General features: G+C 40.8%; 3 protein-coding genes across 4 annotated transcripts in view; all 3 read right to left on the bottom strand.

Moving 5' to 3' along the window:
• LOC139104448 (uncharacterized) overlaps window positions 1-16,648 on the bottom strand; it is a 230,150-nt gene extending 213,502 nt beyond the window's left edge. Inside the window, exon 1 of the mRNA XM_070659958.1 lies at window positions 14,471-16,648. The gene's annotated coding sequence lies outside the window, so the exon portion shown is untranslated. The remainder of the gene's footprint in view (window positions 1-14,470) is intronic.
• Window positions 16,649-17,652: 1,004 nt separating this feature from the next.
• LOC139104461 (uncharacterized) lies at window positions 17,653-22,029 on the bottom strand. The gene is made up of 8 exons (XM_070659985.1): window positions 21,646-22,029; window positions 21,492-21,574; window positions 21,294-21,364; window positions 21,124-21,209; window positions 20,646-20,912; window positions 20,346-20,526; window positions 20,080-20,281; window positions 17,653-19,966 (listed from the first exon to the last, which is right to left on the bottom strand). The coding sequence occupies exons 2-8, from the start codon at window positions 21,500-21,502 to the stop codon at window positions 19,795-19,797; spliced, it is 990 nt and encodes a 329-aa protein (XP_070516086.1). The 5' UTR covers window positions 21,503-21,574; window positions 21,646-22,029; the 3' UTR covers window positions 17,653-19,794.
• A 1,128-nt stretch (window positions 22,030-23,157) lies between these two features.
• LOC139104462 (hatching enzyme 1.2) lies at window positions 23,158-24,980 on the bottom strand. 2 transcript variants are annotated; one of them, XM_070659987.1, is made up of 4 exons: window positions 24,629-24,980; window positions 24,100-24,405; window positions 23,714-23,850; window positions 23,158-23,629 (listed from the first exon to the last, which is right to left on the bottom strand). In XM_070659987.1, the coding sequence occupies exons 1-4, from the start codon at window positions 24,978-24,980 to the stop codon at window positions 23,462-23,464; spliced, it is 963 nt and encodes a 320-aa protein (XP_070516088.1). In that variant the 3' UTR covers window positions 23,158-23,461. The 2 variants fall into 2 exon arrangements, with proteins under 2 accessions (XP_070516088.1, XP_070516089.1); XM_070659988.1 differs by having other exon boundaries at window positions 23,158-23,626.
• Between the last annotated feature and the right edge of the window lie 19 nt (window positions 24,981-24,999).

Raw genomic sequence — 24,999 nt, 5'->3', positions numbered from 1 at the left:
TCAGCATAAAATTTAATTATTATATTTATGTATATGTATATGCAACAGTTAAATATATACGTGTACATGCGTTATCGTTAATTTATATCTCTCTAATTACTGGTAAAAGTATATGTTTTTTAAACTTCTTATATTACAAATAATCATGATAATTTATGTAATATTTCTCTAACGAAGTTAAATTAAGCACACGTTAATTGAAGGCAGAATTTATTGCAAAAGAAAAAGAAAATTCTATCGAGATGTTTATTTAAATCCTTATGCCCGTTTAATTTTTTATCAAGATTCTTTTTCATCAAAAATCTTATCGCTATCGATATCAAAAAAAAAAAAAAAAAAAAAAAAAATACTTTAGGAACCTCAGTGGTTTTACGTAATCCTCGCGACAGACTTCTATTAGGGCTTTAAACTTTTCCTTCTTTTACGTCCCGCCTTTTACGCGATTCGTTTCACATTGTTAACATACGATAGGCTCAAATCGAACGCGATAGTTATCTGTCTCCAGGACAAGCTTCGTAAACAGCTGAGATCTCGACGGCAAGCTGGTCATTTCGTTTCAGCGGAGAGTGCTAATTTAGTTTATGGTCCAGCGACATTTGTCTCGGAAACCGAACGACTGCTCAACCGACGCGGAAGTGGAGCGCGCGGAGCTCTTTCCGCGTCATTCGGCAAGATTGAAAACACGGAATTACTTGTTGGTGGATGGCGAGAAAGGGAGAGAGAGAAGACGAGGGACTGCGCTTTCTCGCCGGGTGGGTGGTGGGCGCTAAAAAATGGTAATCCGATCGTTTCCACGGCGCACCGTCGAAGCTTTACCGCGGATACGCGAAAGCCCACCCTAAACCCTAAACCGGGAGTCCCCTCTTTCTCTCTACGAGCCGACCCCCGCGTCCTCCATATTCTCCCAGATCCTTTTATCAGTTTTCCCCAAGAATACGATGAAAAGGGACGAGAGCCCTCCGCCGAATAGTAAAATATTTCACGTTAGACCCGGAGCCCCCTTCTCCCAAAGAAAAGGAAAAAAAAAAAAAAATTCAACCGCGTATCTTATATCACGGAAGCACTCAACGAGGAATTTAATTCAATCGCTCACTTCCAATACGAAACCCTCGGGCACGCGCTACGTATACTTTGACATCGTCTTAACATTCCGCGATTACGTTTATTAAAAACGAATGCAAACATTTGCGTTGCCGCTTTTAAAGTATCGTGTATTTCGTGGTGATATACGAGTGCGTTTCTTATATAACAACGCGATTTTATGGTACGAAAATGATCGGAAGCGCAGGCTCGGCTAACGCTTTTCAAGTGGGCAGGGTTCTCAGGCGCGTTCGCTCCGTTCTCACCGCAACGCGAGTTACGGATAATAACGGCGGCCTATCCGGTAGCCACCAGAGTCAAACCGCAGCCCATCGACACACGCCGCACGTACCCCGCACACGTAGGAACGCGCGTGTAGGTGCACGCGCGCATGCGGCCGGATCTTCGCACTGAGCGAGCGTAAACGCGCCCGTGCACCTGCGCACACGCACCTCACCCGCGTACTCGAAGGGGTGAAAACTGCACGCGATGTTGCTCCGCCGCGGAGCTCCCCCGGACTCGATTCGACTCGACAGTTAATGCGTGCCCGAAAACTACCGTGTAAATCCGAAGCCGCGTAAATCAAAAGCACGCCGAGCAAGAACCGCTCGTATTGCGAGCGGGAAAATCGGTTCTCGCTTTGTGCGAGTTTGATTTACACGCTAGTTCGCGGGAATGCATTAACCGCAGCGAATCGAGAACTGTCTGCAAGTGCTCGATACGCGGCGGACGCGAACCTGAGCGTGTAAACGCATACAACTAGCGGGATACCGGATCGCATCGGGATTCCCTGTCCGAGACGGCAAGCTTGTTATAAATTTCGCCGATGAGTTACCCGATCGACATGCAATCGAAAAAGTTTACGCAAGACTACGAAAAAAAAAAAAAGAAAAAAAAGAAAAAGAATAAAAAACGCGTTTTAATTTATTTTAATTCGTCTACGTATCTACCGTTTGTATTTTTTGTAATAATTGAACGGACATTGCTAAGCGATATTCCCGCAGTACGAAATAAGCTAACAGTTTTTTTTTTCTTTTTTCTCAAAGTTGCCTTTACTCGTACCGAGTCAAAATATTCAGACACAAGAGTGAAATTACGCTCGTTTCGTTAAGAATACGCAACTTCGCCGGCTTTGCCACGGCGGTGGCATAACTACCCCGTGCAATTTGCGTCTCGTGTTATAAATATGCTTTAACATGCCACATAGCGTGAATATGTAAAGGTACATCCGAACGAAACACGGCCGTGTTAGCTATTTGTCGCATGTGTCGCGTAGCACGCGATATAGTATGTCACTGCCTGAATACTGATTTTACCATCGATATGAATCGTAGCCGGGTGTCTTAATGCGTACGGGTGCACGTACAATTCCAAAATCGCCTACCATTCAAATTAAAAAAAAAAAAAAGAAAAAAATAAATAAATAAAAAATAGTTAAAACAAAGCAATTTCAATCCAACGAATATTAATTTCAATTCTCGAATTTTTTATCAGCAACATTATCTTCAGTCTTCGCGTCCGCGAGAATCTAATCTCACCGAAGCGAAGCCCGACTCGAATCTCTGCTGCAAAGTACGTTGATAATACGTTAATATATACGCAACGACGTGCCACAATTCCCTGCACGATTCGCGATACGTGCGCACGCGGACCTCTCGATACACATGGCACTGATATACGCGCAAGACGAAATGGACAACGCTGCCAACGGGTGCTTTGTGGATATATCAATCTGTTCCTATATATCCGGCCGCAAGATGGGCAAGAGGATAACGCGACCGCAGTAAATTATCGGTAAATAATACCGCGCTCCCCCACGTTTCTCCTCATGTAATTCGAACATGACCATTTTCGTGGATTTTCCCCGAGTAGATCCGAAAGACGCAATTTGATTCCTCGTTGCAAATGTTTCCACGGGTGCCTTTATTTCTATTATACTTTCCGTTATCCCACCTTGATGCCGACCAAGGCGGGATATCGACCGGACCCTATTCCGCGACGTAATCCGCCGTATTTTCCCTGAAAATGTTACCCTCGCGTACCACTGATATATACACCAAATGTTGTCTGACAATTACGCGTTTGTGCGGCCTAATTAAAGTTGAACGATTGTTGATTTATCTTAGATTTTCTAGCCGCGCGCGGAACCGATCGCCGCCGGTGCGTTTCAACGCGCCGTGCTCGCCACGCTGGATATAATCTGTTCTTGATGAACTGTATAAAATACTGCATAAAATATCAATCAATCATACGTCAATCAAACTTCTGAACTACAGACGGAGTTTTGTTTGCAAAATAACACAATATTATTTTCGTAAACACGGCACGTAATGAATAAAAAAAAAAAAGAAGAAAAAAATCCTTGCATCTAACGAATCGCTCGCGCATCCGAAAAATTGCCGTGTTGCTTACCAAAGGATGAATGCATTCGTTAAACGTAGTTACATCACGAGTGTCTCTATTTTCATACTGCTCGCGGTAACGCGTAAAAATGTAAAATTGTTTCAACGATGAAGAGAATTCTTCACGTTTTTTCTTAAACCAACGGTATTTTTCAGCTTTAATTTGGGCTTACAATTACGCGATTTTTAATAACGAAAGTAATGTTTCGTATTTTTTTTTTTTTTTGTTCCAAATCTTCCTCTCTTCCTACCCCCCAAAAAAAAAAAAGGGGTATCAGATTTTCTTGTACGCATGACGTAACAGAGCGTGCTTAATCATCGCGGATAAGATCGGGAGATAGAAGCGGACGCGATTGGGCAGAAGCTGAAGGCGGCCCGTATATTTTTCACACACGAGAGGAAGAGGAGCCAGAGATACCGATTATAGACTAACGGAGAAGCAAGGGGCGACGGGCGGGAGGGAAGGGTGGGGAACGAGAGAGGAGACCGCTTTTCTATTCCGCTATTCCGCATCTTGGGTAAACCCGCGCGTATGTATACTCACGCATAACGAGGTCGTTCGGCAGGGCACGGTATCCTATTAATGCCGTTGTAAAGGGATACGGGGGTGGTCCCGCGCACCCCACGTAGAAGCCGTGTCGTCATCGTGATCTTCGGGGAGTAGGCAACTCGGAGTAAACTTCTTAAGGAGGAGAAATGGGGTTCGTCGAAAACGCGCGGGAGGCGGACGGGTACGAGGCCATACTTTCATAAAGAACGACTGCGAATATATCACGAGGGAATTTCTCGGATATTGGAAACTTCTATTTAGCGGGAAGATGGAAGCGCGGTCCCTTCGCTCTCGGCGCGGTCTGCTTAAGATCACTTCCCCGGTTAGTGTTAATAGATAGGTATACGCAGACCCTCGCCCCCTTTTTCTTACGCGCCGACGTTGCGGGAGATGGAAAAAGAAAATAATGCGCGAGGAAAATTCGGACCGTGCGGACGTATTCGCGAGCGGCACTTGACTTGTTCGAGCATCGGGGAACGGTAATCGGAATAACAGGCGGTAAATGATGTTACCGCGCGCGTGTAATAATCTCAGATGGTACGCGCAAATCGGATTTCGGGCGATATTCAAGCCGGCGCCCGACCTAATGCCTCCAGGAATCGAGAATCCCGTGCCGTACGAAAGACAAAAGTGTCGTCAGCCCGGGGTAAACTGCATCAGCGACCTTGAGTAGCGTGTTAATTTACACCGTAATTCACCGCCTGCATCACGCTCCTTCCGCCTCGTCCACCAAATTGCAAAACTTTCTTATGCCACTGCGAGCGGAGAATTAGTTTCTCGTTAACGAAGTTTACGTTCGCACTTAGGGGGTGAGCCTCCCCCTTCGATGCTGCCAGGCCAGAGCCTCCACCGCGGGATGTATTTATGACGATGCGCACGCAGGACACGCATTATACGAGGCTCTCTACCGAAATAGGGCCGAAGGGTTCCCTTCGCGCGCTCACCGAGAGCTCTTATCTGTCTCTGTCTCTCTCTTTCTTTTTCTCCGTCTCCCCCTTAACAGGCTTTTTTTTTATGGACGCTACAGCGACGGGATAAGCGTCGAAAATATGGGCGGGCAGACTAAACACGAGGCGTCGTTAACACCTGCTCCATCCCGCGTCGGAATTATCCGACACCCTTAGAACGAGGAGCGAGCGGCCGACGGCGACGTCGAGAATAGCCGAAACATCGCGCATTCGCGCCACGACCCTCTGTTGACAATGGAATTTCGAGAAGAGGATGACGCTCCTTCCCTTCACCCTGCCCGTCGCATCTCTGACAATGACGATGAAAAATTCAAGCGTCCGCGCCAACGAAACGCGTTATCGCGACCAAAACGTTTTTTTTTTTTTTTTCTTCTGGGATATGGATAGACACGTATTTTCGGAGCGTGTGTAATTCGTCCGGCCTTTCCTCCTTGGCAGCTTGTAAAAAAAAAATTTTACGAAAATATTCCCGCCCCTTCAATTTCGACCTGACTCTAAATATCTATATTAGTATAAAAATTTTTTATTTTTCAAGTCCAAACATTTTTCTCTCTTTTTTTTTTTGTTACAAAATTTAATTTATTAAAAATTTAATTACGCGTAATAAAAATCGTGTTTTAAATAACCATTTTTGGGAAACTAATTAATGTATTAATGCACGCGCGAATAAAACGATCACAGATTTCTGTCGAAAATTATTTTCACGCGTAGCGGAATCCAGTTGGGTGGAAAAAATTCGAAGCCGACGAAAGAACAGAAGTCCACCTTTACTCGGGGGAAAAAGAGGAAGAGTATCTATGTCGTTTATTAATTCGACTGTTTGATATACGTATTAATATACAAGTCGCGGCTACGGGAATGTATATCGAATTTCAACGTAATTCCGTTTCGCAAAATAGTTAATATATTTAATAGAATTTGCGTACGCCGCCTATCTATTTCATCTATTTTATTTGCACGAATTACGCGCAATGAAAAAGGTATTTGGTACACAGCGAGATTTGATAGCGCCTCTTTTGGAATCAAACCGCAGATTTGCCTCGCGTCCACCGGTATTCATTAGTAATACGCTGTATTAACATCCTCATTAAACGAGGTCGTTACTAACTAACTAACTAAAATATTTCTAGTTAGCGCGCCAAGTCTGAATGACGATGAGATTGTTATCGGGGGCCCCTGTTAATCAATCTCATAATTACCTAATTCACCGGGATTGACGGTAATGCCGGCGAGTTGCCTGATTAAGTGAAAAACAACGTGAAAGCGAGCGACGGGTAAGTACGAATTTAAAATTTAAAGTTAAAGTAACTTTGCGCCGACTCGTCGACAATGTGATACTTGGAGAGAAAGAAATACATTCGCCGTTGGATCCGCTAATTAAATTAAGTTTATTAGAGCTTCTCGTCGACTTAAGAGAGGGAGGAAACAGCGCGCTTCTTCGCGAAAACGTCCGCTTCGACGAGTAAGAAACAGAAGAAAAGCCAAAGTTCTCCTGAAAGTGCGTCTCGTTATTCCGAAAATCACGGGCGTTTGGAAAAAAATTGTGTTGCATCCTGCAAAAAGTCAGTCGTGCCGCTGCAGGATTCGCGATTCAATGCCTAGTCTTTTTCACGTCGAAGGAGGGAAAGAAAAAAAAAAAAAAAAAATAGCGATCATTAACAGCGCCGTAACACTTCTAGCATAACTTTGTCCGGCGACTCGTAAAATCTGGGTTATTGAATACGCTCATATCGCTTTCCGATAAATTTCAGAACATCGTCATTCGATAAAACAAGCGATTCAAAGGAATCGCTGAAGCATTCTCCCTCGCATTTAGAGAGCACTTAGCTGTTACAAAGCGTTTCCTGGTCCGTTCTTGCGATTACAGCACGAAATTATGTCTCTCGGCTGAATACGAATAATAAGCGCAACGTCGCTGAAACCGTCTGTTTTTTAATCGGGCTTTGTTTCACGTCCCTTCTAACTTATCCGAGGATCTAGCCGAGGCTCAATGGGAATCCCCACGTTCATTCGATCAAAATTATAATCGAGTCCGCGAGCAGGAGAGTTTAAATATTAAATAAACCCGAGTGGAAATTTATCCAGCTAATCTGATTTTGCAGCTGGTGATTAGATCGCGCGGATTAAATATATTTCTTAACTAGTGATCAGCTCGGTGCTGGCCATAAATTATAAGAAAGTATTTATTATCTTGTGACGGTTTTCAAAAAAATTAAGTTGTCAGTTAAAAAAAAAAAAGAAACAAGATCTTTCGTAGATAGTATCGGTCGTCTAGTCCTGTCCAGCGCGGACCGTGTTTCTAGATAGATATCTAAACGTTTTTTTCGCCGCGTACTTTGTTTACTGTTGTCGAGCTGACCTTACGCAAGGCTCGCTCGACTGCCGAAATCGCCGGGCAAACCGGTCCTTGCCGTTCACTGTCCGCCCGGCCTCCACCTTGCGAGCTTGGATTCTTGGAACGCGAAGGCTGCCGGCCGATAAACACACGCATGTACTCACACTACCGTGACAGTCGGTGGATTCGGCGAATTCGGCAGTCGAGCGTTGCATAAGATCAATTCGCGGAATAGTACGCGGCGAAAAACGTTTAGATATCTAGCTTTTTTTCAGCTCGTTATTAGCTCGTAACAAGACAGTTTTGCTAGACCACGAGATGAACCACGGAATTGGCTAGCTAATTATTAAGTAACTGTGGGAATCAATTTTCACTCGAGTAAATTAACCATAAAATTTTTCCCGTCATCGTTTTCATTTTGTTTTAAGGAACAATCCCTCCGACATGAAACCGTTAATTTTTATATACCGATATATTATACGCTGTACTTAATTTAAGTTGAACTGTAAAATATATTTCTATAGAATAACAATTTTAATTAGAAGTGCTCAGAATTAATTGCTCGGACAAAAGCTCAAAAATCTGTGAATTTTTTTTCTTCGTTCTTTTTTTTTTCCCCCCTTGACGCAACGTATCTCGGTGTGGTTAAAATGAACCTCTTGCTATTTTTTAGGATTTTCCCCACCCTGATAAATTAAACGAGCCGGTGTATATTTAAAGAAAAATTTTAATTGGACAGAACGAATACGGATATCGTATCCTCTAAGCGCTTTTGTCTAATTACGTCTGTCTCGTAAGCAAAGTATTCCTCGAGAGTCACGCTATTCTCTCTTAGCCGTAACTTTCGCCGAGACTACATAAACTTGAAATAATCCATTCGCCTTTTGTGCGTCGCGACCGTTCAAAGCGACGACCGTTTTATGGAACTGATAGGAACGCTCGCGGGCGGGAGAGGGGACGAAAATTTCGCTTCGCTGGATTCCTCCCATTGCCGTAAGTCCGGGTGAAGAAGGTGCGGCGCAGTCGAAGATAGAACGAATCGCGAATCTGTGACGGAAGCGTACCCGCGGATGGCCATTGTGAACTGTCTGTCTGCCGGCAAGCCGGCAGACAGAGTGACAGAAGTAAAAGTGCTTCTCGAGTGGCGTACCCCTGGCTCCCTGGGTTCATTAGTAAACTGGAGTACCGTGCAGTACGCGCCCGCGCTAAGGGCTTTTGTGCGAGGGTGCGCCATTCGCGATAACTCTCGCCTCTTACATCTCTTTCCGCCTCTCTTTAGTCCTTTCCGCCGATAGTGCACGCACCTCGTCCACCGTGCCCGTTCACGCACGATTTCGATGACAAAGCGAGTACGTAAAAGAAATACGTACAGGTACAGTTACGTTGAAAGGAAAGTTAGCATCGCTAAAATCCGTTTAATTTATCGTTACGTTATAAGTATTATACCTAATGCTTAATATTCATTTGTTAATTATTTTATTTTATTTTATTTTTCTTTTCTTTTTTGTCCGTGAAGCAGGACATAAAATATCGACAATTATGCTGGAAATTTTAATATCAAACGCGAAAAGATCTGCGAAAACAATGTTAACATCGAAAAAGCATTTTTCGAAACCGATAATAACTTTACTCATTTAAAAATGATGGTCGGTAGAAATCCAATATTCGCCGAATGGGGAAAACAATTCCGGGAATGTGTTTGAATAGAGAAATAATTACTACGAAATTACGGAGCGATGGCACATCGGCGACAATGCCGACGTTGTGACGAAGCTGAACAATTAATATTGCATTGCGCGCCGGCTCGGCGGTTTTGAAAGGACGAAAAAGGGTAGAATATAGCGGGGCACGATCGCGCTACCGCATTTTCGCTTATCTGCATGCAAACACTTGGATACTTTGTGTACGCGCATCGATAGGTTTGTACATTCCATAAGAATGCGATTGTCGTCAATTGCTTTGACACAATCGCGCGCAAGCTTGGATTCGAACTTCGCCGAATCGCGCATAGATCGTTTCCCCCGGCCGCAAATACGTATGTCCCTAAGTATACGTAAATTAATCGCTCCCCTTAGCGAATAATTTGCTTCGTTTCCTTCGTAATGATCAGAAATTAATCTAGTTCCCCGCATAGAATTTAATCTTGCTAACCGAAAGCCTTAGATGCAAGCAAACTGATAGGAGAGTATACTCTAAACTACCCCACGTAGAACAGATTGAGAACATTCCGTTTATTATCGCGTCGTGTAAATTTTTTTTTTAACGCGCAACAGCGACTCGGCAAAAATATTTTTAAATCAATCGCGAAGCTGTTTACCCGCTTGAAATTTTCCGCCGGAGTTGAATCGCGTTTAATTTAATTAGGCATCGCGCGGACGTATCGACGTCGAACGGGCACGGTTACACGAAGGCCGACGGTCGCAGATTCAAAGACAAATTATTCTCAAGAATATCCGCGGCACGTTACTTTCGCAATATTCATTTTGCATGGTACCCGTTTCTAATTATAGTCTAGTAGACTCGGGGATTCATTTCACCTCGGTGCAACGAGCACGATTGTTTCTCTGTGCACGCGGCAGCTGTAATTGCCGGGGAAAATCGGGTTAACGTAGCAACGAGACCGCGACATGAAGTATAGTGCAGCGGCGCGCTGCGCTCGCTGCAATTATTAGTCGAACAGGAGAGATAATCAGCCGCGAACGTAGGACAAGCGTGCTTAACCCGGTTAAATTCTTTCATAATTCGTCGCCGTACCGTACGTCCGAGTTCAACGAGTTTACGAGGGTGGGTTTTTGCGATCCCCTTGTTTGCAACGGTCGCGTTTTATTCGTCCCTTTCCCTTCCCCTCTTCTCCGCGCCACGACACGTTACTCGCCCGATGAACACCACAAATCAATTAGCGAGGAAAAAAGTCCTCGGGCCATTATAACATGTTTGAGGAAGACGCGCTCGTCGTTGCAAAGATTTTAATAATGTACCGGTACTTGTCGATTTAATAAATTTCTAAATGTATAATTAACGTTGGTCGAATATATTTGTGAAGCTCACTGAAAGATTAAAGGCGACCTTTACTGTCTCGTTGTTCTAATATACATCCTATCTTTAAAAAATTAGCGTGACGCGTGAATTAACTGTTAATTATTACCGCTTAAAACCGACGCGGATTAGTTCTCTCTCGCTTGGCGTGAAGCAAGCCAAGCGAGAGTCAACGTCGGCTTGAGATTCGATTTAATTTGCAGCTGGGATCTTTTGAAAAATATGTGATAAAAACGTGAAGCGTACGCAAAAATTGTTCTAGTAATTAAAAGAAAAAGATAAGGCAGCGTACGTGCCGCGCGCGAGCTACGTTCCCCCACCACCCCCTTTCTCGCACGCAGCACGTGCTCCGTACGTATTAAAGATCTACGCGCAATCGACGGGCCAGAAGCACGTCATCTCGCGTTAATTACCTTCCTGGATTAATTGTGCATACCGGCGACTACATCTTCTCGACGTAAAGTAAGTTAAAACCACGTGTACATTAAATTCGCGTTTCTTTGCCGTGAACGAAGTGTCGACGAGTACAGTCGAGTTCGGGGGAAGAGAGGCTTCGATCGACCAGATCGGCCGCGATAGATTCGGAAGATATTCGTTCGTGATAACGAGTGCGAGGCCTGAAAATCTTTTTGTTAACGTTATTTTGTGGCTTCGCAGTGATATCGAGAGTAGAGGTCGGTCGGTCACGCGCGCGGCGGAACACCCAAGAGCACGGGGAAAGGGGACGGGTGCTCGGTAGCGGCAGTCAGTCGGTTCATTTCTCATACGTTTTGCGTAGGTTCGGGATCGAACGGCTGTAGGCGCGGGGAGCGCGGAGGGTAGGGGGGACGGTGGGAGCTAGCGTGCTAGCGCTGAAATGTGCGTCCGGACACCCGTAACCAAAACACGCGCGCGGTAAGGTAAAAAGAATACGCGCTGAATAATCCATTGAACAGAACAGAATATTGACTCTAATTTTTCTGTTTCAGGTAATACTCTATCATTGAAGGAGGACCACCCCGACATCCCGCAGACATCCTGAGAGGAGGAGGAGGCCCAGGAAGGGTATCCTGCGCCAGCGGAGCAACCCCAAAGTAAGTATCAATTTTTCTTTTTAATTAAATAGTTTAGAATTATGATAACGTTTTTTTATTATTTTATTTAATTAGATTATATATCTACAATGTAATTTTTTAATTTTTCTGTTACAGATCAAGAGAAACCCCGCTGCTGTGCATCGTACAGTGAGAAATTAAAGTGTCGCACGCCGATTACAGTGATAATACGAACCGCAGCCGGTTCGTCGGTCGTTTCGGGAGTGCCGCTAGTTATCGGACGCTTTTTTTACGATTATTTTTTACGGAAACGCGTTCGCGGGTTTCTAGTGCGCGGAAGGATGGCTCGTCACGTCCCATCTGAGAGGAGGAGCAGGCCCGGGGGGCATCCTGCATCGGCGGAGCAACTTTTAGGTGAGAATTAATTCTTTTTTTTTTAAATTAGTCATTTTACTAACTTTACTTTTATTTATTTTTATTAAAGAATCAAATAAAAACGCGTAATTTTTTTTTTGTTTAAACACTAACTATTTTCAGCACGTCTACATTAATATTTTTTATTTTGTGTTACAGTCACCGGCAGAACTTTACAACTCCGCTGAAGTTCATGCAGATTGGTAAGTCGTATAATTTTTTTTCTTTTCGTGGTTTGTAATTGGATTCTCTTAAAAAATAGCGCGTGCTTGGTTTCTTCTAGTATATTTAAATCGGAGGTTAAATTAATGTAACGCGCATTTTTCCCTGCCGCGCAAATTTTAATTCAAAGTATTAATATTAAAAAAAAAAAAAAAAATAATATATTTCATAAATCAATCTCTAAAAGACTTCCAGTATCCGCCGATCATATTAAATTATTATACATATATAAAATCTTCCAAACATTATTTTCCACTTTGTATAAATGCGAATAGGGAATGGCTTGTAACGTAACTCGTCGCGTTTCGACCTATTTATCGACCCTGTATAGAGAAAATGTACGCCCGCCTCTGATTGTTCGAAAATCGAGTTAACGTACGGCCGGCAGGGTGGTCGCGTGTATTCCCCCCCTTCCCCATACGTCGAAATAATAAAACGGTCATGAAACAATCAGCTACTGTAACGATCAACGATGCGGCGGTGTGTTGCCGCTGTTTCCAATCATTATCGGCTGTCCGCACCGGGCGACCCTGCGATCGGCTAATTTCGTGAGTAACGCTCTCGACTCAATTTCGTCGCCCCGAAAATCAGTTCCCTCTGAGCTTTTTCCTGGGCAATCCCGCCCGGCGCGATCTCATAAAACTTTAAATTACGCATTAGCAAATGTACCGTGGCGTCGATCCCGAAAGTACGATCGCTCGGCTGAATATTTAATATCAACGAAATAAAACTGTATTCAAGAGGAATGCAGCACGCGTCGGTAAGCAAGCAATTTCGTATTCCCCACCGCAATGTTATTTTTAATATTAATTAATGAGGATAGATATTTTCATACACCGTGAAATATAAATTCATACGAAACGGGGGATTTCAAAGATGAAATGGAATACATCTCACATATTATTAGAACGTTCCGTGCATATTATTTTTATAAAACTCGAGAAAATCCATTCCTTTTTATCTTTCATTAAATATATTTCATATATTTTAATTTTATTAATCCTTTAATGGCGATTACGTTAATTTGAAGTTTCCCCTTGAAACAAAATATCCTTAAACAATTTTCTTATTTGATCTCAATTCAACGTTTCGCGAAAGAGGATCGCGGGTGTAGTCGACGCGATAGACTAACCGATGACATTCTTAAGCGAGTAAAGTACCGGGCACTTTCGAGTGTGGCATGTACGCGAACGAAAATCAATGTGGTCATCAAACGTAACGTCATACCGCGACGGTGGCTTCGTCGTTACATAAACCAAAATTGACTCAGCGGGTCCCATCATGAAAACACAAAAGCGGTCGTGGGCTCACGCGCTCGCGAGTGCCACGCGACCTTCGTTTCATGAATCTTTCATCGCGATCGGAATTTAAGATTTTTCCTCGCGGCGTGCCCGAGTCCAGAATAAAACGGGGATCAGGCGGAAATCAAAGGTACGAGGGACTCGAAGGAGGAGCCTTGACCTGAATCGCGGTGTACAAGAGGCGGAGTGCCTCTACCCCCTTTCGAGCCAACTAGGGTCGACGCCGACGGAAAGGACGCGAGATAGAAGCGGTAAAGGAACGAAATCGAGAAAGGGGAGAAAAGGCCGAGGAGATTCTAGGCGCACGAGATTATGTAAATTGTCCCGGGTTCGCACTCGAATCGCGGTAAAGACGCATTTTCGAGGTGAGTTGGTAGACGTCGAAAAGTGTCGCGCGATAGCTCGTAAGGGTACGTACGTAGAGAAACTGAATACTTTGAAAAATATTCCCGCCGCCGTTATCAAGACCTACAGCCGCGCTGATGAAACGTTTCTACGCACAGAATTCTGGCCGCGGAAATTCTGCGGCCGTAGCTCGATTCAGTTTCGTTGTTGAGAAATTATAAAATGAAAAATCGCTTTCTTCTTCGCCGGAAAAAAAAAAAAAACGAGAGTAAATGACGCGCGCTCTGTGATATTTAATTTTATATAAATAAGAGTATTTCGAAATAATTTAAATATTTTATATAAAGTGCAAGTGGATATTTCTAATTTTTCTTTTCTTTTCTTTTATTTTATTTTAATATTAAAGTCGCTAGAAAAATGTTTCCCTTTCTTTTCAGGCAAGAAAGAATTGTAAAAAAGGCACGCATTGTTTCTAAAGGATTATAGGAAATTTAATCTGCTCTATTGTTTTATCTTCCGACCACCGTCATATATTATTCTTTCTGCTCTAACTTCGCTAGCTTTGTTCTGACCGGAATATTTTAATGCCACTTTTGTGAAATTTATTGTTAATTTTTATATTATTACTAGAGATTACAGAGCGCGCGTCGTTATATTCGGACATGAACTCGGTACGAGATTCGTCTTTTTGATTACTTGCGACACATTTTCGTTAATTTTCCGATTCGATTATAATTTTTTAATGATAAATACAATTAAGTAATCTGCAGTCGATTCACTTACATTTGTAGCTTTCGATTAGGTTAGGGTAAATTGTTTTTCGTCCTTCCTTCCTGTCCTTCCTTCCTTCCTTCCTTCCTTCCTTCCTTCCTTCCTTCCTTCCTGTCTTTCGTGGCAGTATTCCGGATTATCCTAACGTGTTGTAGCACTTCACATCATTCGACACTTTGTTACACTGCTCTGCTTTTTGTTTTTATTACCACTATCACTAATCACAAACACCCACTCGAGAGACGAACGACCGAAACTACTTGCACGGTAGATTATCGCGGCGATTTTTTTACGTTTAAAATTAAAAAGCGCGACCGATTACTTGCGAACGATTATTTGCTGACACGAGAAACAGGCTTTGGTATAAACCGAGGTCCAAGAGTCATTGTTCGTATCCTCTTCGGTCAATTCCCGTCGAGAATGCAGGAACGATACCAAAAACTTGTGCCGAGCGACGAACGAGACGGGCCGCGATACGATTTGTTCCTCCGCGCACTTTATCTTCTTTAAATTCCTTAAAAATCGCTTGCTGGTAACGGGATGGAATCCTCGGCCGCGACGAAGACGGGCGAGGTGTAGATCTCGTACTCCAAAGATGGCGATGGCCGGAACTCGATGAACGTCGCTGAGGGAGATGGCCAGTGAAGCAAGTTGGTAACATCGAATCGGTCGGACGCGCAGCGTAATTCACGTCGGACGCTTCGCGCGCTACTCCCGCGACATAACCTTTTTTTCCCGAAGTACTTTTTCGAGGCTCGAAATAGAATATAAAACGACGACTGGGATAGTTCATGCGTGTAAAATATGATTTTCCGTTCTCAAATCGACAATGTCGACATTGATTCGTATGCGACATTTTCCTATTTGCGGTAAAAAATACGCGTAATTGCGGAGCGATTAGCTACACGTCTTCGCGCCCGAAGCTCCGCAACGAGACTAAGATGGCCGTTAGAGATTTCGGCCCTTGGAGGAAAAGAGAGAACCATAAAGAAAGAGTGAGATAGACGATAAGCTCGATCTTCAACTGACCGTTGTCCTTCTCGCACCGAATTCTCGGAAGCGCCGAGCTCGACGCCGAGTTGATCTGTTTACGTTTTTTTTAACTCGCTCGCCGAGCTCGAGGCGTTCTTCCCCCTTAAAAAAAAACCAAGCGTACTCGAACATATTTTTTCGCTAACTGAGCTCGACCATCACTTTCGAGCTCCGAAATGATCGCGATTATAAAACTAATATTCGAACGAGTACCAAAAATAATTTAATAACCCGAGTATTTTTCTGTTTCGTAAAAATTAATCTCTTAAAATAATCACGCAGTAAGATTGACAGCTGACGCGTTTATCGCTTCGCTCGCTTCGTGCCGAGCGAGAAAATTAATTAGCGTCGCGGAAAAACAATTAAGAGCTAATTCGCGCGTGGCGTCAATTTCTTTTAGATAGAAGAAGATCCCCGGAAGCATTGCCCGAATATTTTGGATATGCCATTATTTTTATTCCGCGCTTATTTCGAGCATATTTTAAAGCCAAATCAATATTTTTCAGAAACTCGTATGTCAGCTAGTATCTATTATTTCACTGCCAGCGGCATCGAATTATTTTCAACTATTTTAATATTAATTCATACTTTTTCAACTAGCTGCATAAATACGGGATCGAAATAAAAGCGTAAATTTGACCGAGAAACGTCATCGCGTTCTCTGCTCTCCTTCCGCGCACAAATTCGCCCGCATTACGTTAAATAATTCAACGAATTCCGACTAAACATTAAGCTATCCACGACACGTCCTCTCAATCTCACATGCAGTTGCATCGAGCGCGGCCGGGCAGCGAGAGCGGTGCCGGCGATGCAGGTATTTCGAGGAAGCGAAACGCGAGATCATCGCGTCGAAATTGCTTTTGAATTATGCGTCGCGGCTAATGCAGCGCGCTACCGCATTTAAAACATAATCGCAAACGAGGAGAATATCGCCGGCCTTTACATTTAACCGTCCGGGGAAACTACGTGCCACCCCGCTTCACGTTGACGTGTCCAAGTTTAGCGAAGAAAGGCGAAGCGGATTGAAAACGTCGACTTATCAATAAATCCACCGCGATAGCTCGCCGCTAAAAGAAAATATCTCTCGTTGAAACAGCCGGATAACTAGAGCACCTAATTCCGCCGGGTAAAAAAATAGAAACGCACGAGTGATCCCAGAGAGGAGAGGAAGCAGGAATCGAGGCACCTAAAACAGAGCAAATTCGAATTTTTTAAAATCATACAATTAATTTCTGATTAGAAAAGATTACGTGTTGCCTATTGTCGGAGCAAAATCAAAATTATTCCTGTCGCACGTACCGCGATTTTTATCCTTCGCGTACAAAGCATAGAGAATTGCGAGACATTGTCGCGTCGCGATGCCGTTACATCGTCGCTCCGAACATTTCAAGTCTTAGACTCCTGAAACTTTAGACTCGCCGTGCCGGCCCGGCTCCCCGAACGCTTCAATTATGAAACACAAGTGCTTCGGCGGACGGTACGCTTCAGCGGTGTTGAATCGTCGGCAGAAACGAGTCGCGAGAACGATAAGAATCGAGAGTGGCAGTTCTCCGGTAACGTGCCCAAGTCGAAGAGTATTGTTCCTTATCGCGCCGCGGATCGCACGAGGCGTAGTTCCCGGGGCGCAAAAGATGACGTATGTACGATTGGCATGTTTGATATCGGTCCATCGCTCTGCGAAATGCGGGGCGTTTAAAGAAAACGGCAAACCAGCCGCCGCCCGAGGACGCCGTCACCGGAAGTGCGCGCACGAACGGAGTGTAATCCAATCTCACGCGGAAATTTAATAATCCGCCCGGGGGCCAGTTGCACTCGCGTTGGCAAATGGAATTATAATCGAACGAAAAGAACGAGACTCGCGCACGTGCGCGCATCGCGACGTCACATGCCCGTGCATTAAAAAAGAATAAATAAATAATAACAAAAAAAAGGGAAGTAAAAAAACATGCCCCTAAGGGAGTTACATGCGAAAAATCAGACGTGCCGTGGAACGGCGAAGCTCATATGCACTACCGGCGGTCGTATCAATAATTTTAAACGTGCCGTTTTTTCGGTAGAATATTTATCCGCGGTCGTGGTATCGATCGCGAGAAAACGGGAGCGTATGCAATTTAAATGATATCGTTTCTCGGATCATAAATATACCTAGATTGACGGGCTGATATTTGTGACGGGAGGAAAAATTGAAAATACGAAAAACTGGGTTTTTTTTTTACTGGTACTCGCATGTGAAAGAAAATGCCACGTTTCTATACTCTTTAAATAAGTAAACCTGATTGTTTCGCATGAGTAGACTAGTAATAAAATGCAAATACGTAATCTATGACGCGTCTATTTGCGAAACGTTTGAGATTTCGTGTTTCTTAAAACATTCTTGTTCTTATGGGGACTATCCGTCAAGCTGATACCGCGGCGCATTGTTTTGTCTTTCACTTGCTATAGTTAATGCATGAAATTTCATCGTTGCCGGTCGCCGTTATGGTAAAGGGCCTTTGTTATCTCTGCGCGATTTAGATCCATCGTCTGTTCGTACGCGAGAGTTTTACATATGTATGCATGTCGACAGCCTGTGTCGGAAAGAGAGAGAAAGAGAAAGAGAGAGAGAGAGAGAGAGACATCGGGAAGCCATCTACGCGAAATTAAACGATAAATCAGTAAATCGTTTCGCAGTGAAGTGATTAGTGCCGGCAGTAAAGTCACTCGAGAGTTCGAGAGGGTGACCGAGAGCGTGGGAGGTGGAGTGGAGAACCAACTCGAATTCCGTTCATAGGGTCGTAACGGGAATACAGCTCGCTCTCTTTCTCGTTCCTGGTCGCTTTTCCGCACGCACGCTCTCGTCGACGGCGACAGGGTGCCGGATCGGAGAAGAAAGGAGAGAGAAAGCAGAAGGGAGAATCGACGCTAAATCCGCACTTTTAAGGGGCGATACGTGGCATTTCCAGCGATCCTCCTTGCCCTGACATGTATCGATTTTCGACTTTGTCCGTACAATCGGCAACATATTGTGAGGTAATTTGCACCCCGAGGGGTTACCCATGGAGGGTCATTCAGCCGCAAAAACTCACCGACACGTGAAATGAAAATTTATTCTCGTTATCCGCGTCGGAATGGTCTTCCGGGTGGTCTTGATTACAAATAAATTCGCCAGCTGTCACTTTGACAGCTCCTTCTTTGAGTTTGTTGAGAGATTTTTCCGGTGAACGATATATAACGGGGTGCACGCTCCCTCCCCGATTGGAAAAATAGTCTCACCATCCGCATATTTAGTATTCATTCGATCCGTTCGATTAATTGGAGATCCATTTATTATTTTGTTCCACCTTTTAATACCTGTTTTAATATAAAGTATAAAGATAGAAATTAAATTTGGTATGTCTTGAAATTATTTAAATTACATGGATAGAAATATACTCACGTGTGATATTACGCCCAAAAATAAAATAGAGAATCCAATCGCAATCTAACATCAATTACTTCGATTTGCCAATGGCGGTCGACTCCCATCAGTACCTCGATTTGCCGTTGTAGATTGTTAAGTGTTTATCCACTTTTATTAATAATGACTACAAAATTATTTAATTTAATTTGATTAACTCGACGCTCTTTTAAGAGGATCCTAAAGTGAACGCCTGAACGGCAAACTTGCATAGTATTGCCATCTATTTGAAGACTTCATAAGTAATGTTTATACGAAATTGTTAACATTTTCTTTACCTTAGAAGGCTTAAAAAATTTATTTTTAAGCAAATATTATAGTTAAAACATATAGATTAATACCATACTATTAAGTTTAATTTTATTTCATTAAAACTCACAAAATAATAACATATTATTAAATAATAATAATATTCAGAACATATGTAAAATTGAGTTTTACTTCTGTAAATTAAATGTTAAAAATATATTAAAATAAGAAATACGTTATCGTAGTATTTCCTACATTTTATAATATGAATTTAAAATAACAATGCAATCGTCTTTTTTTAAACTAAAAATGCTAAAAAATTAATAATTTCTTACTTTGTTTTTTAATAAATAAGTAAATCAATACCAAAGTTAGTTATTAGCAATCCATCTAAATCTTAAGCCTCACTTTCTCTCATATGATAAAATTAATCCTTGTATTTAAGAATCTTTAAACTCTGAGAAAAGTCGACTTGTTGTAAAATAACTATTTCTCGTGTATGAAAATCTATAAATAAGAATAATACATTAAAATAACGACTTATTTAATATTAGATTGATATGAGAAGAATCGTATAAACCGAAATTAATTTCTATATTTTATAACAGCAAAAACCAATTTAAATATAATAACACTTACCAAGAAGTACTTCAAAAACAAATGCAGCATCCATTTTCGTGTAAGTAGACAGCTCTGGAATAAGCTCATTGAAATCGATGATCTCTTTATTTTCCCATAACGTTTCTAACATCGTTAAAATTTCTCGAACGGTCAGTAAAACTTTTGTGGTTCTAATTAGATTGATATAATAAAAATAATATTTTCAATACATCGGTATAATTAAAAATAATTTTCTTATATGTACTTTAAATACATTCATTATATCATGATAAAATAGACTTACTTAATGTCTTCTTCAAAAGCAACTGTATGCGGCATCTCTTCCAGTACGCTTACAGCTGCTGTTTCGTGAATTATTTTTTCTGATGGGATATTTACAATTTCTACTTGTTCGACAGTATTTGCCAAATCTGTTAATCCAAGTGTAGCCATTTGCGAAACTACGTTTGCATTATCTGTCTCTTCTGCACGCAATATTCCTGAAACTAAAATTAATTTATTTTTAGTTTTTACATAAATGTTAATATTAAACAAATATCTAAATATTACATGACACAAGTTCTGATGAAGCTTCGTCAGTTGTAGTTGTAAACGGTCCGGTGATGCGATCATCAAAAAGATTGCGTAAACGGGTGTTCCATTGTTCAGGAAAGTGCGAAGGTTGCTCGAAAAATCTTTTCCCTGTTATCCATAATTGTGATAAACGATATGGATATGGTCTTTGCAATGGCTAAAAAGTTTATTAAAACTTATGTTACAGCTTCGAGCTTTTAACTTTCTTATAAAATTTATATAATCTTTATTTTTTATTTAACTCATATAATTAGATCATATAATTTAAGAACTTACCTGGGAAGCAAAGTTTATATTTGATCGATTTTTCCAAAGCGTATCGCTATTTAAAATAATTGTTTTATCGATGATTTTGCATTTCTTTGGACGTTTCTTGATTATAAAGTGGCTGGGTTCCAACTCGAGTTCTGTTTCCATTTGTGGTAAAGGTAACGTTGCCGTTTTATCCACAGGCAATTTTTCTACAGACAAATCAGGAATTGGTTCCATCGTAGGTACTGTCTCTTGGTCTTGCAAGATGGGAAGCACAGTTTCAAGAGATAACTAAAAAATAAAAAATATAAGAAAAATATAAACTCAAAATTAATTAAATAAAAAAATAGTATAAAATAACTTTTTTATCAAAAAGAAAAAATAAAAGCTTATATTGTTTACGACTTGTTAGTTATTATATGTTGATTCTCATTTGTTTTTAATTTTATGGAATTAAATAATTTATATTTTATTCAAATACAATAATTATAAATAAACTTACACGTCTTCTCTTTGTAGGTGTATCTTCTAACAATTCACGTGGTTGTCGTTTTTGTGGAGTTAAAGATACCGATATCTCTAGAAACTCTATTCATAAAATAATTTTTTTAATAATTTTAATTTTAATATAACAATGTGTCTATATTTGACATGTTCCATTAATGCATTTACCTCTTGCGATTTCTGTACCATCTTCTTCTTGGTGGATATCTGCTTTCCTTCTAATCATTCCTTCCAAAAACCTAACAAATCGTATGTAATTTTTTATATTAAACGCGTTATATAAATTAATTTATTTAAATAATAGAGCTTTTACTTATCTAAAACTTAAAACTATAAAGTTGTTACACTACAAAAAAAAAATCTTACAACTTTTTCATTTTCTGCGAATCTTGCAAATTCTGTAAATCCTCATCTGTTAAGTCGCCAAAATTTTGATATTCTTCTGATATCTACAAATAAAAAGTATTTCAACATTATTGAAAAGTTTTGCGTTAAATTTCTGAACAATATTTTTGCTTACATTTGTCTGTAATCTAAAATTAAGATTTTCATCAGAAAGAAGATGTAAGTCTTTGTTAAAGTTTAAATTTATAGTAGCTTCTATTGCAGCATTTTCAAGATAATTAACTTCATCAAACGTAGGCTCAGCCTTCTTCGAAAAATCTTTAATATGAATTATACGTTCGATGTCAAATACTTCTTCTAAAATATAACAAATATGAAAGCTTTAATATACATAGATAACAAATATAAATATCATTAATAAATATAGAATTAAACTTACTTTGATAGTACTTAACTTGATAATAATAAAGTTTTATTGTGCCGTACATTAATTGTGATGACAGATATAAGCTGAATCTAAACGAGGTGCTGCTTCTCGTTTGTAATATTTCTACAATATCCTCGCTGGCAATGTAAAAAAAAAAAAAAAACACCAAGTATTGAAATTAGAAAAACATTATAAACTTTTTACCATTATCGGATTTAATTCAATATTAAAAGTATATAAATAAAATAATGTACCAAATATTTTCTATGTTTATTTTCTTGATGGCATTAGATTGGTAACGTCTTTTAAAAAACCTCTCATCGTGTATTGCAGCGAGCCAACAAGGAGTCCATTTACTTCGTTGGTGATGCAAAAGATCAATTGGATAAAACATCTGACAAATAATGAATGTTATTAATGAAAACGGATTTAACTAATAAATGAAAGATTATCATACGAAAAGTTGAAGTAAATTACTTTAATCTACAATTAATATTAACTGATTATTGAATTATCAGTTTAGGCGTCACCCATAAAATTACTCCTATCAAATGTAACGATTAATTGCTTCTCAAAGTAATCGCTCAAAGGATATTTCAATTTTTGCGATTTATTAGGGCTTATTCCTTCCAAATGCGCTCTTCTTGAATACTTCACCCTTTCGCTTTGTCTTAAATCGCAGTTAGCTCGTGGGAGTACGGCACACCTGTCTAACATATTCTTCGTATTAGAAATTTAAAATTAATTGGTCGAGTGCCATAAACTGTCGACGTTGGTAACGTAACGCCACCTTTTTCTTAACAATAACCTGGAGCCGTATTCTCGAATCGTACGAACAAAAAGAATTGAATCTCACAAAAGTGATCTTACACGCTTATTGATCGGCATATAATTTGAAATTTGAAAGGTATATACAATCGACGAATGCGTAGCATTGACTTTCGTATACGGAAATATTTCGTATGATTCGAGAATAGGAGCACTTACCGAACGATCTTTCGTTAATTTCGTCTCACTGCGCAAGAGTGCCGTTACCCCCTTCTTTCATTTCACAATGCTGCACTAGGTACAGTAATTGCATTAGTTACTATTGGTCAGTGGCGTCAGTGCTAGTAACGGGTAATGCGGAGTTACTAAAATATTTGGTTATATTGCCGAATATTGATATTTATCGATTCACCTGTTGAACATTTGAATGGCTAACTTCAATGTTGCTAGTGTCGGTGCTCAGGTGTCTAATTTAATATATTAAGATTACAATTAGAATTATACGTATATATATTTAATTTTACATTTGTGTATTGTTATACATAACTTCATGTATCTAAAGCAAGTAAGGTAATGTACACGATAATGATTATATTAATGTAACACGCCACACTGTTAATATTTCGCTGTTCGCATATTTTAACGAGGCGCTATCATACTTCCTCCTGCAGATAAAGACTAGATAATTCATTCTTTATTATTGTGTAATGACTCATTAATTAACTTGATCTAATCGAGAATTTAATCCTTCCTCTCTGTTGTCGTATGCATGCAAGTAACGGTAGATCATTTATCGTTACTCATTGTCGTAACCGATTATGTCACGCTTGCCGCAATTATACATTCTCCTGATTTTCAGAATGTCCTTCTTGCTGAAGCCCTCTCTTTGGCCGAGCTTCACTTCGTTGTTACCTTGAAAGACTCCGCCAATCAGATCGAAAATACCACCGTCCAGTTGCCTCTGCTTACAAGTAAGGATAAACATATAAAATACATAATGCATTATGGTCCAGAATATATGTAGAAATCACATTGGAATTTTACTTACTTTGGGCACAATGGTTTTCAGTTGGTTGTTTCTGGAGAATGCCGTTGACGAGTAGTGCATCACGCTGCCGTAATCATAACCAACACCGAATGCGTGGGTGACTTCTGGGACAGCCTTATTAAAATTGTGCGCGTGACCTATATCCATAATGCACATGATAAAAATGGAATTTCATAACGCAGACGAGATAATCTTTAGCCGGTTATTGCACCGATACATTTTTGCATACAGAGAAATTGCTCATATTTATTACTAAAAGACAATGGTTGGTATTCTTAGCTTAGTTTTACATCAATGTATTTACAGATTATAGTCAAATGGTTTAATAATATTCTTATTTTTAAAAATATTTAATTTTCAGGATTTTCAGCATGAAAAATACACACCTTGCGCGATATTGTTCCATAGAATGTCGACGTACTCGTCTCGCTCGTATCTACTATGCTCGTGCAAAAAGCCGACGGCATGCATTAGTTCGTGCACCACCGTGCCTTTCTGCGTCAGGCAACCTGGAACCTGAAGGTTTATGTCTTGTCGGCCACCAATTCTGCCCACGCTGCTCCAGCATCCAGTGTTACCAGCGGTGATTCTGATGTAATCGCTTTCCTCGCCCGTATACGGTTTAAATCTGATGCACGTGTACTTGTGATAGTCGTCCATTGCATCGTATATAAGTCTCTGTTGCTGCGCATCTACGATGTAAATTTGATAAAAGGATAAAAATATAGCGCTTTTAAGGATAAAGGAGAAAATTGTCAACAAGGTAAATATATTTATAATTATTTAAATATTAAAATAATTAAGTGATGCCCTAATTGTTTTTAATCTTATGACTGCAAAACTTGGCACACTGCTTTTAAAATAATAAAAAAGAAAATTGTTATATTACAAGTAAAATTTTTTTTAATTACTCACTGAAATAAGGACTAATTACGAAGGGAATAACACCATTGGGCCATCGAGCAGAGACCGCTGTAAGACCATTTCTTGCACCGTTGCTCGGCGGAAATAAAATATCTCCCTCTGCGTATTCACCCAGTTCCTCCGGGTTTACGTCCATACCCTTGTGCCACTGTGCCACCTTTAATCCAGTTTCATTACTCGGAGATCTGTAGAGTAAATTGCCAAAATTCCGCAGGTGAGCGATTAATCCGTCTGGACTGTCCACAGAATTGTCGAAAACATCCCGACGACGGAAACTGGGCCATGCTGACGTTAAAGTCAAGATGAACGTCCAAGCGAGAATAGCTGACAGTTGATACAGCATGTTTAACGTTCAATGGATT

This window comes from Cardiocondyla obscurior, linkage group LG07 (genome assembly GCF_019399895.1).
Source record: "Cardiocondyla obscurior isolate alpha-2009 linkage group LG07, Cobs3.1, whole genome shotgun sequence".
Lineage (NCBI taxonomy): Eukaryota > Metazoa > Arthropoda > Insecta > Hymenoptera > Formicidae > Cardiocondyla > Cardiocondyla obscurior.
This window is presented reverse-complemented; position numbering and strand designations above follow the sequence as displayed.